The sequence below is a fragment of the Vigna umbellata genome, chromosome 5 (assembly GCF_029865625.1).
Source record: "Vigna umbellata cultivar VRB3 chromosome 5, Vumbellata_1.0, whole genome shotgun sequence".
NCBI lineage: Eukaryota > Viridiplantae > Streptophyta > Magnoliopsida > Fabales > Fabaceae > Vigna > Vigna umbellata.
Genome location: NC_142169.1, coordinates 23,222,942 through 23,246,189, shown reverse-complemented (window position 1 = coordinate 23,246,189; position 23,248 = coordinate 23,222,942). Strand labels below are relative to the sequence as shown.

General features: G+C 33.0%; 1 protein-coding gene and 1 long non-coding RNA gene across 4 annotated transcripts; both read left to right on the top strand.

Moving 5' to 3' along the window:
- The first annotated feature begins 5,523 nt into the window (after positions 1 to 5,523).
- LOC124823876 (Pectin lyase-like superfamily protein) lies at positions 5,524 to 10,605 on the top strand. Of its 3 annotated transcripts, none has more exons than XR_015786975.1 (4): positions 5,524 to 6,332; positions 7,533 to 7,864; positions 8,321 to 9,336; positions 9,719 to 10,605. XR_015786975.1 is itself a non-coding variant. In XM_047296182.2 (3 exons), exons 1-3 carry the CDS (start codon positions 5,770 to 5,772, stop codon positions 8,821 to 8,823), a joined length of 1,398 nt encoding a protein of 465 aa, XP_047152138.1. In that variant the 5' UTR covers positions 5,524 to 5,769; the 3' UTR covers positions 8,824 to 10,605. The 3 variants fall into 3 exon arrangements, 1 of the variants encoding a protein (XP_047152138.1); XR_015786974.1 differs by having other exon boundaries at positions 8,321 to 9,657; XM_047296182.2 differs by having other exon boundaries at positions 8,321 to 10,605.
- Positions 10,606 to 12,608: 2,003 nt separating this feature from the next.
- LOC148197959 (uncharacterized) lies at positions 12,609 to 13,816 on the top strand. Its single transcript, XR_015786497.1, has 2 exons — positions 12,609 to 13,435; positions 13,520 to 13,816. It is a non-coding gene; the product is annotated as an uncharacterized LOC148197959 (long non-coding RNA).
- The last annotated feature ends 9,432 nt before the right edge of the window (positions 13,817 to 23,248 follow it).

The following is a 23,248-nucleotide window of genomic DNA, read 5'->3' as shown; positions in this document are numbered from 1 at the left end:
CAAGCGAGGACTGTTCTCTAGGATGATTATTGTTCAAAGTGGATTTCACTAGGCAAAATAAATAGCTGGTTTTCTTTTATTTCACTTGGTATCAATCTGTATTTTTAATTGTAAACTAGTGTTTTTTCATACGGATTATATATTATTTCATCGTTGGATTATGTTACTTCAATATCCAAGAAATATCTGAGTTTGTCATGATCTTTGGTCTGAAAATGGTGACAAAGATATTGTTTCCTATGGTTAGAGGAATTTTGTTTTAATAGCACAAAGAGATTTCATTGCTCAATTGATGATGGTATATTCTCACTTTCATTATTTTCTCCTCCTCATCGTCTTCTTCTTATCTTCTATTTATATACCTTGAGGATATAGTCGTTATGACGATGTTTGTCTTGAGATTTGATAATATGAATGTTTGACGAAGCTTGTCTTGAGATTTATTCTTTCTTAGCTATTGGTGTAGATGTTTGTTACAGGATGGAGTCTTTTGTTAGAGCAGATGTGCCTTTTAGAGCTTTTATCAAAAACATATATGATTTCTCCTTTGGCATGACTTTTTATGAATTGATCAGTTATTCTTTTATCTTTTTTCTTCCAACGTTCATTTTGATTCTTATAAGATGAGGTAGATGAACGTTTGTAGCAGTTGTCCTACATAAGATAGAACATAAATTTGTACAACATGTATGTCCTATTTCTTGTTTGCTTTAATGTTTTCAAAAGCTTTCTATGTTTTTTAATGTTTTGTTTATGAATGAAGTTTATATCGTTTAGTTTGTAAGAGACTCCTTCTTGGTTGGTGTTTCACTTGTTGTTTTCATGATTTGTTTAGACACAGGTATTGTGTCACGATTCTCTAAGACAAGAACATTCCGTGAATGTATTTCTTGTTACTAACACCTATTACTGATTTGTTTAGGGTTTTGATGTATAATCCATTCATCAGATATCACTTTTGTTGTTTTCTTTTTGGATGTTGAGCATTTAATGTTATTTAATGCTTGCTCAGAACAATAAAGTGTTTTTTAATTTCTTACCGTTGAGATAACGTATAACAATTTAAGCTTTTCTTCCAAAGATACCAAGTGTTGAGTAAAGACTTCATCGTTGGACGAAGCAATAATTTAGCTCATGGTATCGTTTAGACTGAGTAAACGCTTCTTGAGATTTTGCCTCTTTATATAGATAGTGTTTAACATTATTTGTGTTTTCTTTGATGTTTTAAAGTTTTACTCTTTTAGAGTGCTTTTGTTAATGATATCGTCTTGACATGTTTCGTCTTCCTGAGAGTTAAACAGAATACCCTTTGGGTATGATAAACTTTACGTGTTTAGCTTCAACTCTCTTAGACGTTTTTGACTTAACAGTCATTTAGCATTGCGTTTGGGTGTTTTGACTTAGTTGTTTTTCTGTTTTCTAAAATCCTAAGTGTTTTCCTAGGTTGGCCTAATCCTATTTCTCTTATGTTGTATCTAGTTGTTTAGGTTTCTGTTTGTCTTATTGTTCTAATAGCCTCGTTTGACCTTTTTGTGATTTTCTGTGTGTTAGACTTCTTTAAGAAGATCGTCTACTTCTTTTCTTCTTGGGGTATTAGACTTATTGTGTGGATACTTGTTCTTTCTAACTTAGAGTTTTTGTTCTAGCATTTAAGATGTGTTGTTTTCTTTTCTTGTCACTAGTGCAGAAAGGGCTTTAGATGTCTGTTATTTTGGGCTTTTAACGTCAGATCCCGATCCGACATCTTTATGGGTCACGTTAATGGGACTTTAGACTCTATAATCATATATAGACGTTGGGATGGCGGGATCAGACGTCTATATGGCGGAAAAAAAGAACTTTTCATCTACCTGTCAGACATACAAACGTCTGTTAGGAGGGACACCGATGTCTATAATATTATAGACGTCAGGAACCCCCCTAACCGACGTCTATATGCCCAACTTATTTACGAAAATGCCAACGGTCAATAATTTACGTTGGTTATTTTGTGGTCCGACGTCTACGGGGTGACGTTAAAGGCCAATTCTGCACTAGTGTGTTCTCTTTCTAACTTAGAGTTTATGTTCTAGCGTTTAAGAAACTTTGTTTTCTATTCTTCTATTCTATAAGGCGTCATATTGTGTGGTTACCTGTTCTTTCTAACTTAGGATTTTCTATCTAGTGTTTAATGTTAGTTTTCTATTCTTCTATTCTATAAGACTTCTTCATTTCATGTTGTTTAGTTAAACTTCAAAACCATGATTTCTATAGACGAGCTTGTTTTGTCCTAGCATATTCATCAATGGAAGTAGTAGAAATGAGGCCCCAAATATCGACATGGATGAAATGAAAGAAAAAATGATTTAGTTTTTGCTAGTAGAGAATTGAAAACATTTTTTTAGCAAAGGCACAAGAATCACAAGCATCAATATATTTAAAAGAAATGTCATAATATTAAGATGCTAATGTCTGAAAAACTTTATTTGAAGGATGCTCAAGTTTCATGTGCCACAAATTACAAGAATGGAAAGAATTTGATTTTGAAGCACTGATGTTATTATTGCTAAAGAGATAAAAGAGCCCTTGCTAATTTTTAGCTACTTCAATCATCTTGTAAGTATTCATCTACATAATGAGACCATTGTTTTGATGAAAAATGATAAGACTATTGTTGGAAGACAATAGTTTAGAAATAGAAACTAGATGAACAGAGAAATTAGGAACAAATAAAGCATTGTACAAAACCATATTTTGTAATTTAATAGTTCCTCTGAATCTAACAGTAACGAAATTGTGATTTGGTAAACGTATAAAAAAGGGAGAAACGTGCTTTAATGAATTAAAAAAAATTTTGAAGAACATATATGATGAGTAGTCCTACTATCTATAATCCAAAAAGAAAATTTTGATATAGAACAAGGACCTAAAGATTGTTGAGTTCATTGATTTACGCTCGCTATGGGAGAGTAGAAATTTAAGATTGTTTCAACAAACCAAGAATTGCCTCATATTGTTCCTGAGAGATGCTGCATTGAACATTTGGATTATTAGACTGCAAGACAGAGGAGTCATTGGATGTGTGGGAAACATCATCATTCATGTTAGCATAAAGGTTAGATTTAACAAGATTTTGTTTGGTGATGAATTTATAACCTTGGGGAAGACCATATTTGATACAACAATTTTCATATGTGTGGTTCGTTCTTTTACAGTGATCACAATATTTGTTACAACCATCAAACTTGTTAGTATGTCCTTGTCCACGAGCAATAAAGGACCCTCCACGAGATACATTAGAATTTTGGTTCTGGTGTTCCTAAAAATTAAGATTAGCCATGGAATCTTATGAAGTTTGAGATGAGGAATTATGGAATTTGCGTTCTTGTTGAAGGACTAAAGAAAATGTTTTAGGAAGAACATGCATAGGTTCCATCTCAGAATGAACTTGGGAGAGTTCACCGTTTAAACCACGAAGAAACTTTATGACAAAATCATCATTTCGTCCTTCTTGAATCTTGGTCAGTAAACTACAACTACAAGGAGAAGGATAAGCACAGAGAAGAATGGTTCTATACAAAGAAAGCTCTTTCCAAATAATTTGTAAACGAGTATAGTAGTGAGAGACGGTTGATTCACCTTGTTTACAAGATTGAAGTTCCTCATGGAGATCTGCGATGCAAAACTTATCACTATGAGAAAAATACTGTAAAAGATCGTTTCAAATCTCGTAAGCGAAGTCCATCGATATAACGGATTGTTTGATAGAAAGAGACGTAGATCGCATCAGCCATGAAATCACCATTTTGTTGCATCTTTTCCATGCTTTATGAAAAACATCGTCAAGAGGAGAGCAAGGAATGGTATCGAGAACAAGTTTTTCTTTGTTTTTGGTTTCTAGGGCCAAAAGCAAATGGAGCACGATTGAATCTTAACCTGATCTAATCGCTCGTCACTATGTAACTTAGAAGGTGCATGTGTAATATATTGATTCTAAAGAATCTTAAATCAAGTTGTCTCTACTTTAATTAGATTGAAGATAAAAAATTATATAATTAAATTTTAATTGTTTTATAAATTTAGAAATTTTTAATTCAATTTTATTAAGATTTTTTATTTAATATTTAAAAATTTATATTTGTTATCTAAATATTTAGACTTAAATGCTTACTTGATCCCCATGTTAAGAGCTTATTTTCAGTTTAGTACCCGGTTTTAAAAATGAAGACATTGGATCCCTATGTTATAAAAATTGTATGACTTCAATCCTATCCATTTAACGGCGTTAAAATTTAATAACGATGAATTGACTATGGATGTGAGGTGTACAAAAAATGTCGTCGTGGCAATGAGTTGGACTAAATTAGTTGACGTGACAGCCAATAGATTATATTACGTGTTTTTAAATTGAGAAAATTAAATAATTAGGGTTTTTAATCGTGGGAATAAAAACATTAGGAAATTTAGGTTATAAATTGGGGATTTTCTTTCAAGCTTGACTTGCGAAATCTCCAGTTGTGTCTTCATGAAAAACTGCATCCTCTGCAACTCCAAATCCTTCGCGAACTTCATCCTCTGCTTCTCCATCTCCACCACATGCTGCAGCTTCGAGCTCTCCGCGTGTTCATACGCCTTGCCAAATTTCAAAATCGCCTGCGTCAATTCCCTTACCGCGCTTCCCCAACCCTTCGCCCCCCGTCTTCCTTCGCTTCCTTTCCCTGCGTTAGAACTCATCACCACGACCTCTTTCGCTCGAAACTCTCTGGGGAAAAACTGTCGCTCGAAGATGACGATGACGCGCCGCGCTCATCCGAATTTGATTCCAACGGTGGACCGCGGCGCCGGAACTGAATCTTCTGGTTCTTCAACGGAATCGACTGTGGTTGTTGTTGTTGCGCCGACCTTTGAGGACGGTGATACTGATTCACGTCGTCGCGAACGCCGACCAGAATCCCTAACAGCACTTTGTGCGACTGTAAAATACTGTTTCTGGCAGCGTTGGAAGATGATCCAGTGGGAAGGTTGAAAGTTTTTGTATATGAACTTCTAAGTAAGTATAATAAGAAAATTCTCCAAAAAGATTCGAGATGCCTTTCTCTTATCTAGCCCTAGACCTGTCTGAACCCTTAATTCGGAAGAGGCTTACTAGTTTTATACCCCATTATACACCACTTTTGACTTGACACCAAATGGCCTCCCTTTACCCTTCAAGTCACCACAAATGATGAGAAGTGTCATACAACTTATTTCTTTAAACTGGCCCTATTGGAATCGCACAGAGGGGGCAGATCACTTCTTTGTGGTTGCTAAAAAATAAACCATCCAAATTAAAGGATATTTTCATATTTGTCATTGTTAAAAAATTGTTTTTGCCACGCTGGATAAGTAATTTGCAACATCAATTAACATTCAACGTCGTTCCTACCAACTTAACGGATAGGACTGAAGTCATACAATTTTCATAACATGAGAATCCAATGTCTTCATTTTTAAAACCAAATACTAATCAGAAATTGACCTCTTAACACGGGGATGAAGTAAGCATTTAAGCCAAATATTTATTCTTTTGAGTTTGTCATAATGTAAAAAAATAAAAAATAAAATTAAATAACTAATAAAGCAGCACATATTATATCATAGTCCTTTTGTCACTAACTAAGTCTGTCTATTTCTATATATATAATATTACAATATATAATTTAATATCCACTATTTTATATATACAAGAATATGATGAATTTCGCTGGTATATAGTAGAGAACACCTAGTGCCACAACTGGGAATCTTAAAATGAAGAACCCACTTATCTTCCTCATATTCCTACTTCTCACCCAATCCCTTCTCGCCACGTCATCACCGTTAAACCTGATCCCAATCAACCTCTCCGTCGCCGACTTCGGCGCCACCGGCGACGGTAGCTGCTACGATACCGAACCGATCCAGTCGGCCATCAACTCCTGTCCGGAGGGCGGTCCCTGCCACGTCATCTTCCCGGCGCCGGGAAAGTACCTTACGGCCACCGTGTTCCTGAAATCCGGCGTGGTGCTGGTTGTGGAGCCTGGTGCTACCATCCTGGGCGGCGCCAGGCTTGAGGACTACCCGAAGGAGTTCTGGCGGTGGTACGTGGTGGTGGCGGAGAACGCGACGAACGTGGGAATCCGCGGCGGCGGAGTGGTGGACGGTCAGGCTAGGAAGTTCGTAGTGAGGGAAGATCCGAGGAAGAACGTGATGGTTAGTTGGAACCAAACTGGGGCTTGCTTGGGAGACGAATGCAGACCTAGACTCATTGGATTTATTGGTTGCAACAATGTTGAAGTTTCTAACATCACTCTCAACCATCCTGCTTATTGGTGGTGAGTATTACTATCTCTTTTGTTCAATGCTCACTTTTTATCATTTTAAAATATACTTATTGGTTGAAATTTTTATCTTCAATTTTGAAGGAATTATTCTTTTTTTATTTTTGTTGAACTCTAAACCCAATATTTCATTTAAGCTGTAATAACAAAATGTTATAGTTAATAAAAATATAAAAAAAAAATATATATATATATAGATAAAATTAAGGATTCAATTAAAATTACTGTATTTATGCTTTCAATTTTTCTTTGTATGTTTGAACCTTGTTAAGCATGAGATTAGAGTATTATGTAAAAGAAAAGACCATTAAGGATAACTCACTATGGTGTATATAATAAGGAAAATGACACTTGAACAACCATTTTTGACAACATTTAGACACGCGCACACGTGTCTAAATTTGAGTGGTCCATTTTCATTTAATTTTTCCAACTGGACCACTCAAATTTAGACACGTGTGCGCGTGTCTAAATGTTGTCAAAAATGGTTGTTCAAGTATCATTTTCCATATAATAAGGGTCGGAAGGATCAAGACAAGGATCGGACATTTGGACGATGCGAGAATTGTTACTGATGGAAGACATATTTACATAGGGATAAGCTCATATCTAAAATCATTTTAATAATTAAGCTCAACTCAACTCTACAAAATTAATAAAATTAATTAGTAGAATGAGATTTGTCTTTTGTAGAATGAAATTTGTCCTCGCATGTATACTGTCAATTATCCTTTCTTTCATTATGTAAAGAAAGAATTAAAGTACTGGGTCCCATTTTCTACACAGGTTTGTTTTTATTTGACCATAAAAAATGCAATTAGATTAGTCATATTATGCTAAACTTTTAAATGCGGAAGGAATGAAAAAGGTAGAATGGGCTATATGATATTTCTTTTTCCAACGGTTGAACTGAAATCATAATTTTATCAGAGCGGAAGGTTGATCTAATGTGACACCTCTGGGTGAAAAAAGGGCTTTATTCTCTACTATTTTTTCCATGAATTATTTGAAAAAATAGTTTTCCATGATTATTCTTCTCTCTGTTGTCCTCATTTAAAATTTTCCAAGTAATGCTTGTTTTAGTTTTCTAACTCCTGCTTCAATGTGTAACATTTCACTCTGTAAAATTTACTCTGTTACATAAATAAAGTACATTCCACAGGTCTACCTAACAGACTATATACTAACTTGCAGCTTACACTTGGTCCGGAGTAATAACATATCCATTAAAGATATTGCAATTAATGGGGACTTTAACATACCAAACAATGACGGGATTGACATTGAGGACTCAAACAACACAGTAATCACTCGATGCCACATCGATACCGGGGATGATGCAATCTGTCCAAAGACATACACATGTCCTGTTTACAACCTTACAGTCACCGATAGTTGGATTCGATCCAAATCTTCTGCAATTAAACTTGGCAGTGCTAGTTGGTTTGATTTCAAGCATTTTGTGTTTGATAATATCACTATTGTTGATTCTCATAGAGGGATTGGATTCCAGATCCGTGATGGAGGTAACATGTTTCTTCTCACTTATCTCCCCATGAATGATTACATCACAAACTATTTCTTGTTTATGTGATTTTTTTTTTGTTACCTAAGAATATTGAATCTAAAGCATGTATCTAAAATATTAACCTGGTTCATTATGAAACAAAAATTTGTAACTGAATATAAATATATCTCTTCAACCATATTCTTCATTTGTAATTGAACATTTTAGGAATGATAATGACACGTTCTTTTGATATACTTTTTTTCACATATTTTCTGTTGTTGATTGTAATTTGTGTCCCAAGTCCTATTTATTGTTCCCTACTCTTTTCAACAGTTTTATGTCTTGTGTTTTGGCTTAGTAGGCCTCACTTTTATTGAGCCTTATTAGTCAGTAAGCCTTTTATTCTTGCTTGCATCAATAAAACTCTAGCCTTAAAACATATGTTTGAAATGCTTTCAACTTCCTCGTACAGGAAATGCAAGTGACATTGTATTCTCAAACATTAATATCAGCACAAGATATTATGACCCGTTATGGTGGGGTAGAGCAGAGCCTATCTATGTAACGAGTTGTCCCCGAGACTCAACCTCAAAGGAGGCTTCAATATCTGATGTACATTTCGTTAACATCACTGCAAATTCTGAAAATGGAATCTTCCTCTCTGGTTCAAAGAGAGGATTGCTTAGAAACTTGAGATTCATCAACATGGACATTACATACAGAAGGTTCACCAATTATTCTGGTGGGTTATTGGACTATAGGCCAGGATGCCAAGAGTTAGTTAAACACAGGACTGCGGGCATAATGATGGAGCACATTGAAGGGCTTGAGATTAAAAATGTTGAAATGAGATGGTCAAACAATCAACTAGAGCAGTGGAATAATCCTTTGGAGTTCAGACCGTCTACTGTAAATAATATATCTTTCCTTAATTTTAGTTCTGGTTTGTATACAGATAACAAATTAAATTATTAACTTGGGTTCTGCGAAGAGACAACGTGCAAAGCACATAGGTTGTTTAACCTTCATGGGAATGGGGGAGAAGTTCAAAAGGAAGGAGTATTTACTTTGTGCATTAGAAGATATTGAAGTGAGAGAAATCATTTGTTAATCCTTGATGTAGTGCTTCATTTTCTGCATCTGTAATATGAATATGCCATTAATCTGTAAAATTGATAGAGTTCAATTGAAATTTGGATTTGATTTCATCGAGAATTAAAGTTACATATTCTTTTGTCAATATTTGTAGTAAAAAAGAAACACTTCTCCCGAAAGGTAGGACATTTTTTATTTCACTATCAGATACTTTGGATCAAATATTAAACTTTCAATTGTCTATTTTTAGGTATTCTTCTGACCTATATGTAGCCTTATTGTCATCCTAAGGAGAAAAAACTCATAGAAAGACAACAAATTGAAGGCTTCACTACAACGGGTCCTCTACATTATTGGCTGGAACATAACGAGAAACACTCCAAAAAATGTGAGGTAGATCTTTGGACTTTGTAAAACCTTATGTTGAATATGGAGGATCTCATAAGAAAATTGAGGAAGCAAGTTAGCACACAACCTTTCAATGTGTTTAAGAGGAGTAAGGCTGTGTTCCTTTGAAGGGATTTCACTGTTTACGGAGATTGGCGAGGATGGATTTGTAAAAGTAGGTTTGTTCTCTTCGCATGATTTGCGCCGATTTGCAACGACGGAAGAGCGAGGATTTGTGAATAAACACTGTTGAATTCATCTCGCCAAAACTGCAACGATTTGTGCTGATTTAGGGGACAAAGACTTATATGCGCCCGATAACTTGAAGTACGAACATTGTTCTTCCATACCTCTTTCGAAATATATTAACGAGGTTATTTTGTTACAGGTAGAAGCTGTGTCATTTACTTGAAGAGGAAGAGAGTTGGAGGAGCAAGAAGGTTGTTGTTGATGATGAGGAAGCCGATGAAGATGAGAAATGAAGGAAGGAGCAGTGGTTGAAGAAGTGATGGAAGAAGCCAGGTATTCGGTTCGAAGAAGAGGGTATCCGGTTAAAAGTGTTGTTGAGTCGCACGTAATTGGTTACAACGTTGGCGTAACCGGTTACACATTGTAGAAGACGGAGCCGTATTCGGTTACACATGCCGTAACCGGTTCAAGCTTCAATGGTGAGATCCAATGGAGGCGTATTCGGTTAGACAATGTGGTATCCGGTTCGAGCTCGTCCAAGTTATCGGATCACCAAACACTCTCAACCAGAAAATTCCCAAAACAATCTGAACCATGTCGTGGCAAACTTACGTCGACGACCACCTTCTCTGCGAGATTGAAGGAAACCACCTAAGTCACGCCGCTATCATCGGCCACGACGGCAGCGTTTGGGCTCAGAGCTCCGGCTTTCCTCAGGTTTTTGTTTCCATCTTCGCTTATTCTTTTCCCAATTGAATCGCCTCCTTTCGCTGTTTATTCTTAATTCTTTACTCAAGTCTCTAGATTCTTCGATCTCTGCTCAATGCCTTCGCTTATAAATCAAGCCAAGATTCCATAACGATCGTCTTGCAATACAGTTCAAATTTAAGGGCATGTTTGTCAATATGCTAAACCTGATCCGCAATGGAAACCAATCCGAATTGACTTGGATTGCACTTAGTAGTTTTGAGCTGTTGAATACAACAACTGTGTTTTAATCTGATGTTGTCAGTTTGATGCGTGCTTGCTTGATTGATTATCTTATTATATGTGTCTCATGTTCTTATGAACTCCACTGTTAACGGATCTGGTTTTGTTTTTGTTGATCTGTTTTAATTGGTGATTTAATAACATGTGGGTTTTTGTTTATTTAGTTAAAACCTGAGGAAGTATTTGGGATCATGAATGACTTTAATGAGCGTGGAACACTTGCTCCCACTGGAATTTTACTACATTAGAATTTTTATAATTTTTAAACATTAATTTTACTACATTAATTTTCTCTTTATAAACATTTTTACAAATAAATATAATATTAATAAATAACATTTTATATTACTTTTATAACTAGGGACATTTTGGTAATCTTTAATTTTTACCAATTAGACTAATTTTTAAAATCTATCACATAAATCAAATCTTACGGTAATTCTCACAAACTTTACTTTCAAATCCACTCTCAATTACCCACAAATCCACTAAAAAAAACAACTAAAAAATTATCCTCAAATCCACTCCAATCCATTCAAATCATCTCTCCTAAATTATCTCTTCCAAATACATCCAAAAGAACACACCCTTAAAGAGAGAAGGTAAGGAGTCCCCGACGAAGGATTCCTTTTAAGAAGAAAAGTCACTTCGACAAAAAACACAAAAAGTTGCAAGAAAGGTTGAAAGCTCAATTATCTTAAATCATACCAAAGGTTAGTTTGTTTTCAAGGATATAATAAGATGTCAATTCTGGTGTTAAAATATTTCGTGCCCAGATATTTGAGAGGATCGAATGATGTTCAATGTGAATTGTTCATTGGGACATTAGCAGACACTTTGGACTAGTTCATTGGCCTCCTTGATGGATCAATCTCAACTTTTGAGGAATTTTTAAAATTATTCATAATCTAGTTTGGACAAACATGACAAAACCATCCAAGACTGGAGATTCGTTTGATATAAAGCAGGGATGAGACAAATATTTGAAGATATGTTTGTGATGTCTTTATGAAGGGCCTCCCTTATTGGTCAATTTGGCTAATCATCAATAGAAAAAGACAAAATGTCTGACAATGATACGATGAGTGACTTCTCACATCAAATTGAGGAAGTCAAAGGCAAGAAACTGTCACATCCACCGAACTAATATCTCCAAAGAAGAAAGTTGTGACAATTTGACAAGTAAAATAACTTTTATATCTGTAAAGAAAAAGAAAAACTGAAAGTAATAAAAAAATAATGTTAAATAAGTGTAAAAAAGTTTTGAAAATCAAAATACTATTGTCCTAAATTCAATGCAATTGTGAAAGCAAGAGCTTGGATACAAAGTTCGGAGGTCAATCATGGTTCATGTTATATTCGACTTTGTAACAGAATTAACATCCTTTTAGGAAAAATATAAATTAAAATTCTCTTCTTTGATTTGATGGTATGTCTGATAAAAATCAACTATTGTTTGGAGCATCAATATTTATTCATTATTGTTACGTAATTATTCATTTAATTAGTTAGAATTTCATTTTTTATGTATTTAATTATGGCTCTAATTAGTTTATAAATTATTGAGTCTATCTAACTTGCTTACTTGGCTCTTGTGTTAAAGGGTAAACCCTAACATAATGAAAAACATACTTATGTATATTGTATAATGAAAAGGACCATTTTGTCAAGGACATTTTTTTAAAGAAGAAACAAGAGTGTTTTATCCTACACTTTCAAGCATTTCATTCTACACCTCCAATTTCCTAAAATACCCCTAATTAATTAGATGATTATTTATTAATTTTATGATTAGTGACTATTTCTCTCTCTACCATTGATTACACCTCCCTTATCCCCTTGTCATCAAACATGCAGCCTGTACCCCCTTTCATTTAGATTAAGAAACTCTACACCCCAGCACAATTACACATATGATCATGTCTATATCTGATTTATATTTAATGTTTTACATAAAATTTTTATTATACTACTTATATAATTATTTTATTAGTTTATAATTTTATTTAAAATTATAAATCAATTTTTATAAATTTATAATTTAATTAGATAATATGTTAAATAATTTTTATGAATCACTTTGATATAAATAATTTTTATGAATGTTTGAGATTTAATATAAATATTTTAGAAAAATTAAAGTACCGAAGATTTGTATCAGATATAAAAATCTGAAGAAACCTTGATCGGATGTCAATATCCGATAGAATAACGATCGGATATGGAGATCCGATTCGTTATGTTTAGTGTGTTTTTCTTTTTATTTTTATTAATGTTTGTTATGAATGTTTTATTTCATGTTCTTTTATTAATATTATTTAACCAGTTAACATTTGGGTCCACTTACTTATATCAAAGTTACCAAAGTTGAGTAGATAAAATTTTTTCTAACTTAATGTTTTCATCTTATTAATTAATTGGTTTAATACCTCTTTTGGTCCCTAGAAAGGGGGCCAAAGTTCAATGTGGTCCCACCTTTTTTTAGAAGTTCAATGTGATCCCATCTTTTGTAAAAAGTGTGCAATCAAGTCCTTTTTGCAAACGGCGTGAAGTTTTTAACGGAGCAGCTGACAGGGTGGACTGAGTATCATTACGTGGCTTTGTGTGGGTAAGACGTGGCAAAGAGAGGGTGATACGTGGCTGTGAGAGGGTAAATTTGGTAATATTAGTGAGGTTAGGAAATCAGAAGTTAGGGTTTCAGGAGTTTTAGAGAAATTGCTAATTTGGGATACGAATGGCTTCTTCTGAAGGGTGTTCATCGTGTTCGAGAAGTTGGGGCAAAGGATCTTCTGGGTGGTCCCATGGTTGTGGTGTGAGAGGAGGTGGGATAATCCCTACTTGTTACTGTGGTGATGTTGTTGTAACCAAAGTGGCGAGAACTACGAAGAATGCTGGGAGAAATTTCTGGGGTTGTCCACGTTACAAGGTTTGAATTATACCCGTTTGAGTTAAAGTTTTTTTGAATTGATGATGCATTTGTTGATAGAATCCATAACTTGGTGAATAACAGGGTGGATCTGCAATTGGCAACTCGTGTAACTTTTTCAAGTGGTGTGTTGAAGAGAAAGTTGATGAAAAAGATTGCACAATGGTGAGGAGGATAAGTCAGCTGGAAAAATCAGTGCAGGACTTGCAGAAAATGATGAAGATCTTAGTTGTAGCTTTGTGTGTGTGTATTGTGGTGTGCCTTGTTCAGGTTCTGTCTAGGTTCATTTAGTTAGATTGTAAGGTGTAAGATGAATTATGCAATTCAATGTATTACGTATTGACTATTTTAATGAGTAAATTTTAGTGATTAATGTTGAAATCAGTCCCCCTGATGTTTTAACAATGTTGAAATCAGTCCCCTGATGTTTTAAAAATGTTGAAATGAGTCCCCCATTTGCTTTAAAACTGTTCACCAAGGTCACCAAATAATGCATATGATGCTGAATATTGGCACATAAAACAAATACATAAAACAAATACATAAAACAAGTACATAAAACAAATACATAAAAGCAGTTTCATTCATTACGACACATAAAAGAAATACAGAAAATCAGTTCAGTAAGTACGTTAAGTATGTATTACACCACCATGTAAGAAATAGTACATATTACACCACCACAAAATTTAAATATCTAATAACAATTCTTCTGACTTTGCATCTAAGTACGTTTTCTTCTGACTTTGCATTTTGTTGGCCGGGATGATTGGGGACTTGATGGCTGTGATGGTTCAGGGGTTGGTGAACTTGGAGGTGGCTGTGATGGTTGTGTTGTTTCTGCTGGCTGGGGCTTTAAAGGGCAGTTACTCTTGTTGTGCCCCATGTTACGACAAAGACTACATTTTTTCTTATGGCCACCAACACGCATTTGAGTCTGATCTTTAGTTAGCTCCCATGCTTCCAACCTCCTTTTTTTCTTTGGCCTCCCAGGCATCTTCCTGATCAGTGGTGGTAGTACATCATTGAAATTTGTCTTTTCCCATAGTAGGTGGCCATTGAGTGGAAAAATGATGGACGCATAGACCTCTTCATAGGTGGATCTTGTGAACACATTGGGGACAAAAGTCTGTGGATCAACGTTGGAGAAGTTCATTGCTGCAATTGCATGACAGCATGGAATGGCACTAATCATCCACTTTCTGCAGCTACACTCCTTTGTGTCCAGGTCCAGTGTGAACTTGTTCCCAACTGAAGAAGTATGCCTAACCTCAAAAATCTTTCGTGCAGACCAGCTGAAACAAATGAAGCACATCAACAATTGTATCACCATTATGCGAGTCAACTTTAATCTGCACTGTTGAACCTGGGTTACACCTCAACAACTCATGTCCATAGTCGTATATCCTTTTATACTGTTCTTTGAAATCTCCTTCAAGCTGTCTTGTGGCAATTAACTTTGCCCTTCGTGCCTTGGATATTGACACATTTGTATTCCATTTTCTTAATGCTTTAGTACGAATATCATTCACCTTTAAGTTAGGATTGTCAACTAAAGACCTATCTATTTCTTCACTCAACCACTGAGCATTCATTAGTTTGATGTTAAGTTGCCTACTACAACCGTGAGTATCAATTATCTTCCTTAATTGCCAAATTTTGCGTGATGGCAAGTACCCACAGTAAGCTACCCATGGGCACTTCCCTTGGCCACCCATGCAGCGCACCCTCACCCTACGCTTATCATTCTTCACAAATTTTAGATCCCTCCCAGCATGAACAGCATACCTTCTAATAGCATCCTTAAACTCTTCCTTCCCACTGAAAATGGTGCCCACTTCCCACTTGTAATCTGCCATGGACTTCTGTTTTGTATATTTTGAGAAACCACCCATACATAGTCTATCCTCGTTGTAATCCTCCTCACTTGAACTGTTTTCAGGAGTTACAAGCATATCAGACTCCCAATCATCATCTGACAAACCCCTGCATTGTTGTTGGGTTTCTTCATCATTGTCTGCATCCACATACTCATCACCACTGAGATCATCCATTCCAGGTTCATCATCACTGTCCCCTCCATCCTCAATGTTTTCTTCCAATTCTTGTTCACTATGAACCTCCCCTCCATCCTCAATGTCTGCTTCCAATTCTTGTGCAGTATGAACCTCCCCTCCATCCTCAATGTCAACTTCCACTTCTTGTTCAGTAGGAACCTCCCCTCCATCCTCAATGTCAACTTCCACCTCTTGTTCAGTACGAACCTCCCCTCCCTCCTCAATGTCCACTTCCAATTCTTCTTCACTTTCAACCTCCCTTCCATCCTCCCTTCCATCCTCAATGTGCACTTCCACTAATCCCTCATTCTCAACCTCAACATCTTCTGCATCCTCCTTGTCTTCCTCCCAGACATTTTCATTCTCACCATCCTCCTTGTCACCCTCAAGATGTGCTTCTCCTCCAACGTCACTACCCTCACCACTGTCTGCTGGACCTTCACATAGGTACAAAATCTCATTGTCATCATTTTCTACAATAGCTGGTTCGTCCACCCCATGCACAACATACAGGTTCACTTTCCCCAAATAATTAGCCACCTTCATCATGTTCATGGCTCCTTTATCATCATCAAGCTTATGTAAAACATGTTGGATATTGTAATATAATTCTTTTACTTCCATGTAACCCAGATCTTTAAGTGAACCTAATACTCCAAAATAACACCATTTATCGGGATCTACGTCCCAATAAACTATCTCCCCACCCATATACTTAAAGGGGACTTCTTTGATCAAGGTCCCACCGTGATGGACCACAACCTGAAACATGTCATCACCCATCCCTACCCCAACCCTGCAAATGCAAACGGGGACCACTAATTTAAGTTAAACTAATATCTATGGGACCACTATGAACCATCAAAACAAGACAACTTTTCACCCCTACTTAATCCCCCTATAAAGCGACAACAGTGATAACATATACAACAAATACATATCATAAACCCTAACCTGATTTGCGGTTTCCAATTTGAGCTTCAGATTTGTGGTCTCCAATTCGCGCTTGAGATCCTCAATGTGCACTTCGTCCACGATGATCAATCCCAAATTAGCAATTTCTCTAAAACTCCTGAACCCTAATTTCTGATTTCCTAACCTCACTAATATTACCAAATTTACCCTCTCACAGCCACGTATCACCCTCTCTTTGCCACGTCTTACCCACACAAAGCCACGTAATGATACTCAGTCCACCCTGTCAGCTGCTCCGTTAAAAACTTCACGTCGTTTGCAAAAAGGACTTGATTGCACACTTTTTACAAAAGATGGGATCACATTGAACTTCTAAAAAAAGGTGGGACCACATTGAACTTTGGCCCCCTTTCTAGGGACCAAAAGAGGTATTAAACCTAATTAATTTAATACTTCCAAATATTTGTTTATGTATTGATATATATTAATTTTTTAAAGAGAAAATAAATATAAAAGAACAAAATCAGTGTATAACAATAACAATAATTACGAATTAATATAATAAATTTAAAATGCTTAACTATTATAACGAATTTTCTTTATCAGAAAAACATTTTGCAGTTGTTAATATATAAAAAGTTTGATTATAAAAGTTGAGTAAATATTCAGTTTACAACAGCAATTGACATATATTTGTTTTTAGCGTAAAAGAAAAAATTACACTTTTAGTGTAAATTTTTTTTATTTGATTAATTTCGTTTGAAATCCATTTATGATAAAGACAATTGAATATGTGTCTGGATGCAGGCTGAATCGGTTATGGACATCTGATTAAGCCCTTTGGCTCTCTATATCCGATCCACACTCTTCTACCAGAAGAACACAACTATCAAACAAATGCTATCAAATGCAACAACACCACCAATCTTTGGGACGACGCGATCTGCTGCAGGGAGAACTGGGTGGATGCCTGTAGGGAGAAAACCAACACGAAGCTCTTGTTTGTGTGTGCCTGCAACATGCAATCAAAGCCTGAAACAAAACAATCAAACCAGATCCAAACGCAAACACTTAGTGAGATATTAAAAACCCACCTTCGCAAAGGGGAGATGGAAGTGTGATAATGACCAAGGACGAAGGCTACCCGTGTGCAAGGTGGTTTGCGAGAATGGAGGGAGGAAGAGGAAAGCTAGAGCGTGCAAAGAGTGGATTCTGTGAGTGAGAATGGAGAGAGGAAAGTGAGAGTGTATTCTGTGAGTCAGAATAGAGAGAGAAAGAAATGAGGTGCGAGAGTGTGTTCTGTGAGAATGGAGAGAGAGAAATGAAATGCAAGAAAATATCTCTGCATGTTAACATATTGGAATCTTTGACCACTTTTTGATTTCTTTTAAATATTTAAAGTTTTTTAATTAAGGGTAAGTTAGACATTTTCGAAACATTTGGAGGTGTAGGATGAAGGGGATGGAGGTGCAGGATGAAACCCTCAAGAAACAAAACAGCACAGTCCATTGGCAACTGGTATGGGCAAAGCCCAATAACTATCCAACTAGGTCAACGCAAGCCCAATACTGGTCCTCTTCAGTATACTCCAACGAAAGCCCGATTTCAAATTTTAACAACTTTAACTTTTTGAAAAATAATGTTAAAAAAGGACCCGTTTTAAAAGTTTAATTCTGCTTAAACAAAAATACTTTATATAAAAATGATTTTATAGCATTGTATGATCACATTTAAATTGTACTCAAGAGAAGAGCTTAAAATGTAACATTAATAATAAAAATGTAGTAACATGCATTATTTCTTGAAGAATATATATATATATATATATATATATATATATATATATATATATATATATATATATATATATATATATATATACTAACTGTGTAAAAAAGATTACACTATTATTCAACTACAAACCATCAATTGTGATATATTGTTGACTTTGATAATAATTATTCAAAAAACAACATCAAAAGTTATTTAAAAATATGTATTAACGACATAATATCTTTATACCATTACTTAATCATAAATGACAACATACAGTAAATTTATTGGCGACGTTGATAACCATCTTAAAAGCAAGAGTAAAACTAATTTTTGTTTGGCTAAAATTTGTATACCATTATATAACTATAAATGATAATATACAGTAAATTTATTGACGGTGATAGTTATCTCAAAAACAAGAATAAAATTAATTTTTAAATTGGTTGATAATGTAAAAGGAAATTATACGTATTAAACTCTCGTTTTTAACAATTCTCGTAAATGAAATTACATGTTGATTCTATTGAATAACTTCATCGGTTCTGCATTAATAAAACCGTGGAAACACTTTTCCGAAAAAGTTTATAGATAAAAACGAAGCTGAAGAATAGTGAAAAATGAACTTTCTCTTTCTTAAGTTAAAATAAATTTATTTACAAAATTAAAAAATAAAAAATTCATATAAATTAAATTACGCATATATCAATTTTAACTATAAAGAAATCATATTTTCCTGTTCTGCACTTTTTTAGGAACGCTTCTTAAAAAACCTCAAGATTAATACAATATTTGATTAAAAGTAGAAGATTTTTAGTGAAAAGTAGAAGACAAGTTCACATGACCTACTGATGTAGCTCTAGATGCTTTGATTAAAGGTAGAATTTATATTTAATATTGAGTGTAGTCAACACATTACTTATCCTAACCTAGTTAACCTATTTAAGACTCAGTTTCTTTTTTTTTTCTAATATCTAACGTAAGATTGAGCAACACTTAGGTTGAGTTGGATTCAGCTCAACATGTTAATTTAACATATTTTGAATTTAACGTAAGAAAAACTAATTATGGAATTATGGTTCCACTTTTACGTATCAATTTAAAGCTTTTTAGTTTGACATGTGTAAGTATGGAATTTTAATTAAACTTTTCAGTGATCATAATTATATGTAATTTTAGTTTCTAAAAGCATAATAAATGAATATGACATTGATAAATCCTAAGTGAAAAATGCATTAAATATAGCATTATAATATCTCATGAAAATTGGCATACGGTGTATAATAAGTAGATGATGTTTGTATAAAAAAGAAAAGTAGATGAGATCTAAACGTGCATTGCCACATGTGTGTCCCAACAACAACAGTAACAACATGATTTGTTTCGTCAATTTTGTATTGATGTGTGTTTCTGAAGTCGCATATATGCTGTCGGTGGAGCCTCCTTCCTTTCTTTCTCTGCCTCACAGCGTGCTCCCACCCACCATGCATGGATCTGCTTTAACCTTTTTTTAGTTCGATTTCTTATTTACGCACTTTTAATATTAATAATTTTATTTCAATTTTATTTTTAATATAAATTATTGTTTCTCCCTCTTTCTCTCTCTTCATTGTAGTCATAACAAGTTTCATTTTCTTAAAATGCATCAAAAGTATAATTTGTTAAAATACTCCTTCCGAAAATTAAGTAGGTAAGTAGGTACGCAGTGTCTCACACAGTAACTTATTAACTTTCACTTTTAGATTTTAGAATAAATGCTCTACCAAGTTACACCTGTAATATTCTAAAAATATGTATGTATTCAAGATGTTGCTCTTCAAAAAATTATAAAATGATAACTCTAAATTTCTATTTCTTACTTCTCGTTTGTTCACTTTATACGTTTTCTACTATATACATATATGGAGAAAAATATAATATCTAAAGTAAGATGTATTTTGTAGATTTGCATAGAAACATGCAAATCAAATCTGTAAGTATGATGTTTCATAAATATGCAAAAAAACATACATAGGAACTATAATTGAGGTAATTAACATTCTATTTATAGAGTTATAGGTCATAACTTTTATTCAAGAAAAGAGACATTATAATAGGAAAACCTAATTGCAACTAACTCTATGACCTAATTAATTATCAATAACAAGACTCGGCTATAGCATAGCAATATAGTGTATGGCACATTATTGATGAAACACATGCTATGATAACATAACATAGAGAGAACTGAAATATGACACTATATACAATATTGTTTATCGATATGTTAGCCTTTTGTAGAAAAGAAACATTTTTTTAATAACAACTATTTCAGTGTAAATTTATAGGGTATGCTTTTCTATATATCATCAAAATAAACATTATTTTAATACTATCATTAGTTTTTTAAAAAAAAACATGAAATATATCATTAAGATTAACATGATTTTATTATTACTGTTAGGTTCTTTCCAAGAAAAATAAAAAATATGATACTAACAACCCGTTAATAAAATATCAATATAGTACTTTTATTTTAAAATCTTAAAAGAATATTTATGTATCTTTCTATTTGTATATTATGCATTTTAACTTGATCCTAACCATTCCGAATGAACATGCAACACTTTCAAATGTTTGTTTGAAACTTTTACTCTGATAAAGAATAAATGAAGTATATTTTTAGTTCAATGAGTAGACTTGGACCGAAGGCTATAAGATTTATATTCTACTTTATTATCTAACATCTCTCTCTCTCTTTCTTTTTGTATAGGATCGTATGTTTAACGGGACTAATTCTCATTTTATATATAAAAAGGCATATTAACTTAAATCATGAATAATTAATAATCAGTTTTAATATATTAATTGATAATATATATTTTCATGTATATTGTTGTTCCCTTTAATGATATTTTTTTTGGATTACTTGATAACTTTCTCTCTATTATATTGGATAATCGCCATATTAAATAAATATAATAATAATAATAATAATAATAATAATAATGGAAATTTAAGATGATATCACATCACAAAAAGAATATTATTTTCAAATAAGATGATGTTAGAGATTATTATGAACTAACATTTCAATTATGTTAATGTTTCAAAAAATACATTGGTGGTCACATAAAAATTTATTAAAAAAAATAAAATAAAATAATATAAAGTAGGGAAGATTACACTAAATTCACGATAAAATTTATATTTTATGAAATATAGACAAATTATACTTATTATAAAAAATATTAAATAAATACATACTAGATATATTGTTATTTATGAATAAAAATTAAATTAATTAAATTATCAATACAATATTTTTTTATTAAAAAAACGTGAAATTTTTTAAACTGCATATATGTATATAAATTTAAGAACCAAATTTATTTATCTCAGACTTCGTTGATCTAAAAAAACATGATAGACTAAATAAAAATCACTTTCTAATAAAACATCTAAAAAGTTATTTTTCTAAACATGTTTCAAAACTTAAATGACCATCACAACCTCAACATAAATAAAAGTCTGTAATCCTAAAAAAATTTAAAAAATTATACTATATTCACCTCAATTTTTTCTAAAAGTATAAGCCAGTGAAATTAAATTAGAACAACTCCTAACTACAATATTAATGGCCAAATAAAATTCTCCATAACTCTAAAAAATTTGTCATTTACTAATGAATTCGTTACTATCACTTTTTCTATAAAAATATAAGTTGTTAATAGAAATACCATAAGTTTATAAGGTGAGATGTTATACTTCCAAAAATATTAGGTATACTTTAGAACATCACTAGTGTAGATCTTTATCATTTCAATTTTCATTAAATAAGATATGTATATATTGATGAAGAGAAGATTAATGCTTTGGTGTTTACTTTTCATCAATTACTCTTTCCTTTTTAAATAAAAAAAAAAATTTACCAATTACTCTTTCCTTTTATCAATATAAAATGATGCTTTATTACATCAGTATGTGATTTTAATCCTATTAAAAATATAAAAAGTCAATGTTTCGTCATTAACCAATTGACATACCTAAAACCATATTGTAATATATGAAGTATTGTGAAAAGGTTGTTGTATTTTAAAAACTCTCTTTTTCGTAAATTGTTGTCATAATATATTTGTTTATTTATGTACATGTTAGGACTAGTTCATATATCAGTTGAGGCATCTAATTACTTTTTTTAATATAATTTTATTGCTGATAAAGAAAGTATGACTGAAATTCAAAACATTAAATAATATATTTAAAACATTGAAAGACCTAATTGAAACACAAAGAAATACCAATATATAGAAGGAAATAAATACAATCAAACCATTATAATTGTCATGTTTTATTATTAGAGACTATTTTAGATGATAACACATGCCTCCATTTTCTTTTCTTTTTTTCTTGTCCCTCTTCCTGTTCCTTTCTTTTTCCCCTTTCTCCCTTCGTTGCTCACTTCTTCAAACATACTTTTGCGTACATTAATATTATCATCCACATTAATAAAACTTTGAACTCAACAATGTTGACATTATTAAAATAATTTCGTTCTTTTATATTCTATTTTTATTTTGAAAGTAATATGAATAAAAGATGCTCCCACTTTTTTAAATTTCTTAATCTAATTTTATCAAACAAACTTTTGTACATTAACATTAGGTAACATTATATTTATATATTTTTTTTATTGTAATCTCTAATGAAAATATGTTAGCATTTTTTAAATTAAAAAATTTGTTGAAATGTGATACAATGAGTTTAACAATAAGAAGTGATTTTTAGAATAATAATTAGAAGTGATTTTTAGAATAATAATTAGAAGTGATTTTTAGAATAATAATTGTTTTTGGGTATAAGGTCGATGTCAACATCCAAAACTTATGTGACACTCTAAAGTGTTCAATTGTGTTTTTTACTCTAGATTTATTGTAGTCATTTGTTTAATACCACTCGAATGACCCTTGCAAAAGATGTTCTGATCTCAAAGTTAATTTCATATTTGAAAGTTCAGATATTAAATGCATTGTAAATGCAATTTTCACTATAAATGCAATCATCTATCTACTTACCTTAAACATGTATT